The 10926-nt window shown below is 33.7% G+C and overlaps 1 protein-coding gene across 1 annotated transcript; it reads left to right on the top strand.

The window, feature by feature from the left end:
• The first annotated feature begins 628 nt into the window (after positions 1-628).
• On the top strand, positions 629-10689 carry LOC112084575. Its single transcript, XM_024153724.1, has 12 exons — positions 629-872; positions 961-1078; positions 1283-1290; positions 5315-5494; positions 5585-5839; positions 6895-7428; positions 7603-7858; positions 7915-8079; positions 8162-8763; positions 8912-9976; positions 10056-10108; positions 10246-10689. Exons 1-12 carry the CDS (start codon positions 629-631, stop codon positions 10687-10689), a joined length of 3924 nt encoding a protein of 1307 aa, XP_024009492.1.
• Positions 10690-10926: the final 237 nt, after the last annotated feature.

The following is a 10926-nucleotide window of genomic DNA, read 5'->3' as shown; positions in this document are numbered from 1 at the left end:
CCTTAAATGTTCAATATAAATTTATTTTTGGAATATTTCCAACGAATATACCATCATTTTATCCGTTGTAACTCCGAAGGGAAATTTACCTTATCATAAAATAATAAAATAAACTTTTATGTAAAAATGGATCTTATATATATTTATCGTATTTTTTTAGTTATAAAAAATAGTTAATTTTAGTTAGAAATTTTCATTTAATTTTGTTAGTTTTGACGAATCGTTGCTTAAGTATATAAAACCCGCCTTTAAAAGCATAACCGTCATTTCTAAAGTATTTTAAACACGCGTTTTAAAACATAACCGTTCATTGTCTCCGTCTTATAAAAAGAAACGTTCATTTTTGTCATTTTTCATCTCCAAACTAAATAAAAACAACGAATGTCTCCATGTAATAGAGTGTCTGAACTTCAGAAGACAAACAGCGGGCAACGTATTTGTGTCCAAGTAGTTAGAAATTATTATGATTTTACTCTCATTGGTTGCCCTAATCGGATGTTAGTCCTCGCTGATGAATTTGTAAGTTTATGAGATTTTAAAAGATTATCCCTGTTCATGTTTTTGAAATGTAATCATTTATTGATTCTTTTTTACTAAAACTGTGTAGGACAATCGCATCCTGTGTACCATGCCATTTGAAATACTTGACAAATTCGAGGATGTGTTGCTCGAAGGAGAGTGGTATTTTCTTGGTAATTTTGCAGTTACCGACAGATTACCACATCCAAGTATATCATCAATCGACTGTCATATACGTATCAACGAGGATACAATCACTGCGAAAACCGATCCGAAGTCTTCCAGAGAAATATACTCTTTCTGTCCATTCATAGATATTTTGCTTGCGTCGATTCAAACAGAACGATATCTTGGTAAGTATCTTACATGCATGTTATTATCTTGGTTTATCTCATTAACTGAGAAATGAATTTTTTCTAACTTAGTTGTTTGATTTTGCAGTTGATCTTCTCGGGGTTGTCACTTTTGTTCAGAAACTTCAAAGAGGAGTTCATATGTCCGATACATCGGATACACCCACAGAACGTCCACTTATTCGTTTTGTACTCGAAGATCTCGGGTAAGTACAACTTATCCTCAGAGTATCTGGTGTCAGACTTGGGTTTCTTGATACATTAAAATATGTTGGTGTAAACATATACAGTGGAAATTCCTTGAAATGTATTGCTTGGGATAACTTGGCAATAAAATTTGAAGAACTTTGGACGAATCGTGATAGGTCTTCAAGGCATATTATTGTATTGCGATTTTTCTCTTTTAATAGGTGGAGAGGTACGTAAATTAATTATTAATATCTATTCAATACGGCAATTAATCAGAAGTTTAATAAATTTATTGTTTCCACATGCATACTGAATATGTATATGTAATTAGATGAGTTGAATCGGAAAGATTCATATCTGATATTCTCGAAGATCCTCCTACTCCAGAAGTGGCAATAGCAAAGATGAGGTATGTAAATTCCATCTTTGATGTTATATCCTGTATATGTATTCTATTTACATCTATTTTATGATTTTATAATATTGTCAGTTGATTTTACCCCTTTGGATGATGGATATGAAGATCAGTATCCGTAGGAGATATTAAATTTTTATTCCGTTTTTATAGGTTGTGTACTTGAACAACATAGCTATTTTTTATTTTTATTGTAATAAATAAATTATTCAATATCCATAAACTTCACCTGTTTCGCATAGCCTCTCATTTTAGCGTATTGTTTTTGATTTACAAAGAGTGTCACTTTTTGTTTTCAATGCAAAATTGTGTTCATAGTCCATTGATACCGTTGTTGATTTAAAAGTATTTTAATATTTTACTAGGAAAAAAATATGTATATATATAATAAACATATATTTTAGAAATTGAAGAAAGTAATGTATACGAAAAGAATAATATGAGGAGAATTTTGATATCGTACCATCGTTTATTGAGTCAAATGATGAAAACATAAATAAAAAAGAAAACCAAACATACGAAAAAAGAAACTATTCAAAAACTTAATATAACACCATCGTCTGATTCCGTGATTGTTGTCCGCATTCTCTCGACTTCGGGTAGGTTAAGGTTTAGTAAAATTTCAGTACAATCATATGCAGTTATCGCTGCCCAACCATGTGCAAATTTGAACAGTTGCACGAAACGTATAACACAAATGTTAATTTTGAAAATTACAGTGATTATAATTGAGAAACATATTTTAATAACTTACGATTCGTTACGGAGTTCCATGTAAACATTACCCCACTTTCTTTGGCTCTTGGAGGATTTGTGACTAAATGTCCCAATCACTGCGACGTGTCCAATTATATCTAATAAAAAGATTAGTTAGTCATTGAGAAAGTTTATAGATATAAAATAGCATATAATTTTTTGTTATTATTTATTAATTTATCTAAAGTCATACCAACGAAAAACAATGGGTCTCGAAGATTGTTGTGTATGTTACCAAATTCAACGATACTTAGGTAGTTGTTGTTATCATAGAAAGGGATCTTTGAAAAATAAGTTTGAGAATTCCATATTATTTTATAATTGTGCAACGTCGGCCTCAAGTCTCCGATGACAGGGACTACACCAAAACGGTACAAAATAATTGAATCTCCTTGCTTCACTTCTGATGTAAAACTGTCTATAAACCCTTTTGATATTGATCCATGTATTTTATCACCCTAAAAAAACAAAAATATGTATATCAGAAACGTGATATGCACGAAAAATAGAAAGTCACCGGAATACCTTTTTATCAACCAACACCAAATCTAAAGTGTTATCAGGTTCACCGATGTGCTCGAACATACGCAGTATTTTCACACGAATACGGCGTAGTTGATTTGATGGAGTTATATCGGAGACATTGGTGTAAGTCATGTTTTTTATTGCTAAAAGACAAGCAGCGATCTACATGATGTAGTGCCTATAAAACCTAAAAAGTAGTCGTCATATATAACTCGGTAATGCTAATACATCATTTTTATATATAACGATGCAAATGGCTCACCTCCGATATATTCCTAATACCAATTGGAAAATTGTTATAATTATAATAATATATTATAATAGATCCCTAATACAAATCGGAAACCCTAATACAAATCGGAAACGGTATCCCTGTGACCATAATAAAATTTCTATCAAGGTCGTATGTTATCCTAAAAATGTAAAATAAGCATTAAGGTATCTCAAAAATGTAAAATATTCGATATGTCCTTTTATTTTAAATTATATAAATAAGAAACAAAAGTTTGGTTTAAGTATTGTCTCTGCTATGTTTATTTAAGTTACCTTTGGACGTAATCGTTGTAATTGTTTTGAGGCTCTAGGTTTGCGTTTAACCTAAATGGCTTATTTACTATCTATCGCCGCCGTATATAAAAAATATGATCAAAATCTGTTTGGAATTTCCGAACTCGATCCTACCAAGCATATATGGAAGACTAAGTTGAAAGTCTTACATAAATTTATAAGATTTCCTGAATGTGACCGCACGTTAGACTTCATAATGGGGGATTGGAAGGTATAACACATCAATTTCATGATTATATTTTAGGTTTTGTAATGATAAATGTCTGAATGTTTGATTCCATACTTCTCATGGACAGAAGATTTATGTAACTGCACCGATTGAGTTTTATGATAAGTATTCGAGGATATGTAACGAGGGTGATTGGGTTCTTCTAATAAATTTTAATCTATTGCCTCTTACTGGTGAATTTAAGCCAAGTACACATCCTTATATGATCCAACTTGCCAGTGATACAACATGTGCAAGCTCTTATACTTTAGATATTAATGGTTATTTTTCGTTCGTTATTTTCGAAGATATTATGAATGGGACTATTGATTTTAACTACTGTGTGGGTGAGTATTCTGTGTATTTTTCATTACCGATTTGTCATGCAATTACTATATTGATTATTTGATATTCATTTTTTTTTTAAAACAGATTTAATCGGTAAGGTTGTCAACGTTGGAAACTCTCACGATAGAATTGGATCCTTAGGATACTCTAGACAGCCTATAATAAGATTCGATCTCGAAAACGAAAGGTAACCTATTTTATGTTAATAGAATTTAAAAAACGAATTTTTAAGTTTAACTCAGACTGATATTTGTTTGGTGGGAAACTTTAGGAACCGACGTTTATCATGTTTTTTGAAAGGTGATTATGCTGAAACTTTTCTTCTTGAGTTGGGTGGATGTAAACAAGATGTCATTATTTGCATCATTCGTTTTGCGAAGATAATTGTTCGACAAGGTATATTTTTTATTTTGGATATGAGATGGTTGTAAAGTATATGCGATAAATATGATTTGATTTTCGTTTGTTCGATAATACAGGATGTTTCTTGGCAACTACGTCGTATGATTGCACACAAGTTATTCTGAATTCGCCATGCTTCGAGGTCTATCAGTTTCGAGAGTTGATATCCAGTCGTTAGACCCTGATGTTACGAGTTCCGTGCTAATGTTTTAAGAATTATTTTATATCAATTTTTATTTTTAGGTTTTGTGGTTTGTGTTAAACATCGTATGTGATTTGAATAAAATTTGACTTTTGACGCAGTGTATGAAAATAAGATTGTTTAATTATTGTTTTCGTGTTTGGATTTCGATGTTCATAGTTATCCCCAAAACGCCTGCGTAACAAATTGTAGTATAATTGTCCACGAAAAAAAAAATATGTTATATAATTTATTGGATGATATGTTAAATAACCATATTTTTGGGAGAATATTCAATTTCTAAGAAATATAACGATAGTCTTTTCGGTTTTCGTAAAAACATTAGGATAATATATTTGTTGTAATGTTGAGGTATATTTTTAGGATTAACTCTGCATATTTTTGGAATAATAAATAATTATTTATAGATCCGCGTTATTGTAATGTAGAAGTATTTCAATAGTATTTTAACATTATCACGAAAAATGTAAATTTTCGATATTGGAGTATTATGGTGCATTAGAGAAGATAGGCATATTATCGCGAAGAATAAGTAATGTTAACATTATCGTGCGGTTTTCTATTTTAAAATTCTTTTTATTACCAAAATCTTAATTTATTATGAGAAGCTAAAATATATATTTTGCATTATCGCGCAATATAATATTTCATATATATAGTTTGTTAATGATTGTGTATTTAGATCACACATTTTTTTTTGTTCGTGCTGTTCACCAGAAAAAAGGTTCATCTTCATCGATTGCTCCAAATAAAGGTGTTATTTTAAGTAAATTATATTTTTAAAACATTTACGTGTTATAAATTTGCTTACTATTAACTGGAATTTGTAGGTGGTAATGCTAAGAACGCACGATATGCTCCTACCAGTGTAACCGATATAGACCAACTTGGAGGTTTGTTCCGTTACAATATCAATGAAGTTCCTGATCTAACACCCCCGGGAATTCGTAATGCACAGCAGAGACGAATGCATAGCATGCGTGAGAGGAGAGAAAGAAAAGAAGCTATTGGTTTGATCTTCTTTTTCGTAATTACAATGTTTATTAATAATTATATGCCTGATTTACAGTTATTATTTTTTCCGTTAAATAAACAAACAGATCTTTTGGCTACTTCTATCAACACCGAAGACTTTGCTTGCTTTATTGCTACTGATTCTGAGTCCGATATGGATTATGATGAAGACTCTATGTCGGAAAGTGATGATGTGGGAAAACCGAGGCCTGGTAATAAAAAGAAAGGAAGACCCAAAAAACGTGCTAAAACCTCTGATTTTTGTGATGAGGATGCAACAGAGACCGTTGTTATTAGAACAGATTTATTGGAATCAGTTAGTCCTGATCTGAAAGATGGAGGTTATGGTTTTCATTGTACTAATATATTTCATTCAATACATAATATACAACTACTGTGTAATTAATACTAAGTAATGAATATTATTTTAATTAGGTTATTACGACGATGGTGATCCTATATATATATGTGGTAATTGTAAGGCTTATATGTGGTATGGAGAGAGGTTGGGTAAACGATATCGCCGTGGGAAGCCTATATTCTCCATGTGTTGTGGTCAGGGTGAAGTCGTTCTTCCACTTCTTAAAACCCCTCCGAAATCCTTATTAGCATTGATGTATAATGATGGTGATTTGCGTGATCACTTTCGTGAGTTTATCCGGGCGTATAATATGATGTTTTCTTTCACTTCTCTTGGAGGAAAAATAAATAAAGAAATCAACGACGGGAAAGGTCCTTACATTTTCCAAATGAGTGGGGAGAACTACCATTCTATAGGGGAGTAGCTACCACCTCCTGGAAAAGAACCAGCCTTTTTACAGCTATATATATATGATACCGCAAATGAAACATCTAACCGAATAGCTGCTTGTGGGTATGATTATTATTCTTTTGGTTTATATTAAATTTAATCATTGAGATCAATTTTAAAACATATATGTATTGTTATTAAATGTTATGTGGTTCTAACTGTTATAAGAATTTATTTAAAAAATTTTATAGGAAAACGGGACCCGCTGATAAATTGCGAGTGAAGGTTGTTGAGAAAATAAAAAATATGCTAGATAAACATAACAAACATGTGGATGCATTACGAAACGTTCGAGAAAGGTTTGATCCTAACGATGATACAAGCCGGTTAAGGATAATTTTAAAGTGTGACAGGAAAAGTGATGGAAGGACTGAGAACCTACCAGCTACTAATGAAGTTGCTGCATTGATACCTGATGATTTCAATGGTCAGGTAGATGCACGTGATATCATCATCGAGTGTAAAAAAACTGGGAATCTCAAAAGGATCAGTGAACTACATCCTGCGTATCTGCCTTTGCAATATCATTATTGTTTCCCTATGGTGAGGACGGGTTCAGACTTGGTATCGATATTGGTATTGTAGATACCGAAGGGAGGAAAAGGTTGCATATTACTATGAGAGAGTTTTTTGCTTACCGCATACAAGAGAGGGTTGGTGAGTCACCAATCATCCCTTTATCTGGAAGATTGTTCCAGCAGTTTTTAGTGGATGCGTACACGATGATTGAGACTAATAGACTACGTTTCATATCAATGAATCAGTCTAAAATTCGTTGCGAAAATTATGACAAAATAAAGAAAACTGTTGATGAAGGTGACACTGATCTTTCTGACAAGGGTAAACGTATTATTATACCTTCTTCTTATACTGGTGGTACAAGGTATATGGTGCAACAGTATCTAGATGCGATGACTACTTGCCAGCATTTTGGTTTTCCGGATCTTTTCATAACCTTTACGTGTAATCCCAAATGGCCTGAGATTACCAGGCACCTAAAAAGACATAACTTGAAGCAAGAGGATAGACCAGATATATGTACGCGAGTGTTCAAGATGAAACTAGATGATCTCATGCACAGACTCACCAAAGAAAATGTGTTAGGTGTCGTAAAAGCCGGTATGTTTTATTAAACTAAGTATCTTATTTCGTTTAGCAAGATAATGTCCATAACATTGCTAGATGATCATGCTAACTAATCTTTAAAAAACTACCATTTATTCGTTGCAACGATCTACACGATTGAGTTTCAAAAACGGGGGCTACCTCATGCACACATCGTTCTTTTTTTAGAATCTGGTCACAAGCTACCAACTGGTGATGACATTGATAAGATAATATGTGCTGAGATTCCTGACAAGGATATTGATCCAGCGCTGTATGAGATAGTAGGAGATGTCATGATGCATGGACCATGTGGTGCTTTGAATAAGGATAGTGTTTGCATGGCTGAAGGAAAATGTACAAAGTATTTTCCAAAACCTTACAGTCCGATCACTAAAATAGATGATGTTGGATATCCTATATACAGGCGACGTAATGAAAGAAGGTTATCGTTAAAAAGGGTATTGAATGTGATAATGGATTTGTGGTTCCTTATAATAGGAGTCTTACACTGCTTTATATGGCTCATATCAACGTCGAATGGTGTGTACAATCTCGATCAGTAAAGTATCTATTCAAGTATATTCATAAAGGTGCTGACTATATTCGTGCAACTATCAAGAATGATGATAAAGAAAACGAGATTAAGAAACACTTCAATTGTAGGTATGTTTTAAACATTTTGTTCACATATTTTATATCTTTAAAATTCCAATCTTCCATTATTTAATAATGTCTTTCTATGTAGGTATGCAGCACCTTCGGAGTCTACGTGGAGAATTTTCTGTAATCATACTCACCATCGCACGGTTTCTGTAGTTAAACTACCCTTTCATTTACCAAATCAGCAAATGGTCATATACAACGAGGATGCTCCAGGTGACGAGGTTATTAATCGTGTCTCAGTTGGTACGTCAAAATTCATTGCTTGGATGGAGTGCAACGATAAGTATGAACTGGCGAGGACGTTAACTTATGCGCAATTTCCTATGAGATTTGTGTGGAATAACCTAAAGAGAATATGGACGCCACGATCAAGGAGAGTTGCTCTTGGTAGAATCACGTACGTATCCATTGGGGCAGGTGAAGCGTATTATTTAAGGCTTCTGCTTAATTTAGTCAAAGGACCACATAGTTTTGATGATATAAAAACGGTCAACAAAGTTCTACATTCTTCGTTCAAAGACGCTTGCTATGCGTATGGATTATTGAATGATGACAAAGAATATATTGAGGTCATCAATGAGGGCGGCTTGTGGCTTTCTGCCAATTATCTCCGTCGTCTTTTTGTGATCCTGCTCACTACTCAAAGTATATCCATTCCTTCTAGAGTGGGATGCTACATGGCAGGTATTATCAGATGACATCATATATAATTACAGAAAAGCCGCCAGGGATCAAAGTAAGTCGTATAGTTATTGTTTGCGTTGTTGTTATTATATATCTTTAAGATATTGATAGCTAATTTATCTTTTGTAATTTTTTTGAAATTGTGTAGCTGTTAGTCTATCTCAGGAGCAAGTTAAAGACTTTACTCTGGTCGAAATAGAACTTCTTTTACGTGTAAGTGGAAGATCCTTAAAAGAATTCACACCTATGCCGTTTCCTGAAGATATTACTCTGGAGTCACGTGATAATCCTCTTATTCGGGATGAGAGGAATTACAATCGCGAAACTCTTAGAGTAAGAAACGAGAAGATGTTAGCCACTGTAACCAGTGAACAGAGAAGTGTTTATGATGAGATACTAGAAGCAGTAAATAAGAACAAAGGAGGTATGTTCTTTGTTTATGGTTCTGGAGATACTGGTAAAACTTATTTGTGGAGTCTATTAGGATCTGCTCTACGTTCCCAAGGTGATGTTGTTTTTAAGGTTGCATCGAGCGGGATTGCTGCGTTGTTATTAGAAGGAGGCGGAACTGCGCATTCAAGATTTGCAATCCCTATTGTGGTTAATAAGTTTACCTTCTGTTCAATCAAGAAGGAGTCGAATCTTGCCGATCTGATAAAGATTGCTAAACTCATTATATGGGACGAGGCGTTGATGATGAGTAAAGACTGTTTCGAGACCCTAGATAGAACGATGCGTGATATATTAGAAGTTGATAAGCCCTTTGGTGATAAGGTCATTGTTTTAGGAGGGGATTTTTGGCAAATATTGCCAGTGATTCCAAATGCCGGGAAGACAGAGATACTTATGGCCACTTTGAATTCGTCACCTCTGTGGTACAAATGTAGAGTGTTGAGACTTACACAGAACATGCGACTTATAGCTGGAGATAATAGCCGTGCGATGCTTGAACAAGCTGCCTTTACAAAGTGGATCTTAGACATTGGTGATGGTATGATAAATGACGATGGAAGTGGTGAAGCCGTGACTGATATTCCTGATGATCTGTTGATTAAAGAATGTAAAGATCCTATAAAAACGATCGTCAAAGAAATTTATAGGAGTTCGTTTTCGAAAGAGACTGATCCTAAATTTTTCCAAGACCGTGCCATACTGAGTCCAAGAAACGATGATGTAGATATGATAAATGATTATATGCTTTCAAAGTTATCGGGTATGTTTATTTTGTTTTAATTCCTCTTAGTTTATTTGTTTATATTTATATAATACAACAGTTGTTTTGTATATAACAGGTGTTGAAAGGACCTATCTTAGTTGTGATAGCATTGATACGACTGAAGAAGTTGTCAATTACAATGATGCATCTGAAGTACCCTCAGAGAGTGTAGCCAGTAAGAATAAAGTGATTCCAACAATATGATTTATACCGAGGAGTTTTTAAATAGTATCAAGATGTCTGGTTTCCCTAATCATGTCCTGAAGTTGAGAGAGGGTACTCCTGTAATGCTTCTAAGAAATATCGACCCTAAGAATAGGTTGTGTAATGGCACAAGACTCATCATTATCAAGATGGCTAATTATGTTCTCCAGGCTCAGATAATAACAGGTAGCAAGGTTGGTGAAAAGGTACTGATTCCTAGGATACTCCTCTCTCCTTCGGAGATGAAACTTCCTTTCAGGATGAGACGCAAGCAGTTTCCTATCACATTAGCTTTTGCAATGACTATAAACAAAAGCCAAGGACAGACACTCGAAAAGGTTGGTTTGTATCTTCCAAGACCGGTTTTTACTCATGGGCAACTCTATGTCGCTGTATCGAGGGTTACATCAAGAGAAGGTTTGAAGATATTGATCACCGATAAAGACAACAAACCACAAAACATAACATTGAATGTCGTCTACAAGGAGGTTTTTGACAAGATATGATATTTCTTTTTACTGTGTTTTGTTTTGTGATATGTTGTCTACATGTATCTCGAAATATGTTAGTTATTTTTATTGTATAAGACCATTACGTTCGGTTTTTTTGTATGAGACTATTACGTTCGGTTTTATAGTTTTTAATAGATTTAATGCTTTTCGATTTTTCACTAAGTTCGATCTGATGTATTAATGGTTTGATCTCTGATTTTTAACTGTAGTCGGATATTCCAATGACAAACT

The sequence above is a fragment of the Eutrema salsugineum genome, unplaced genomic scaffold, assembly GCF_000478725.1.
Source record: "Eutrema salsugineum unplaced genomic scaffold, Eutsalg1_0 scaffold_4, whole genome shotgun sequence".
NCBI classification, from domain to species: Eukaryota; Viridiplantae; Streptophyta; class Magnoliopsida; order Brassicales; family Brassicaceae; genus Eutrema; species Eutrema salsugineum.
Note: the sequence above shows the minus strand (reverse complement) of the source record. Positions and strands in the feature narration are given on the sequence as shown.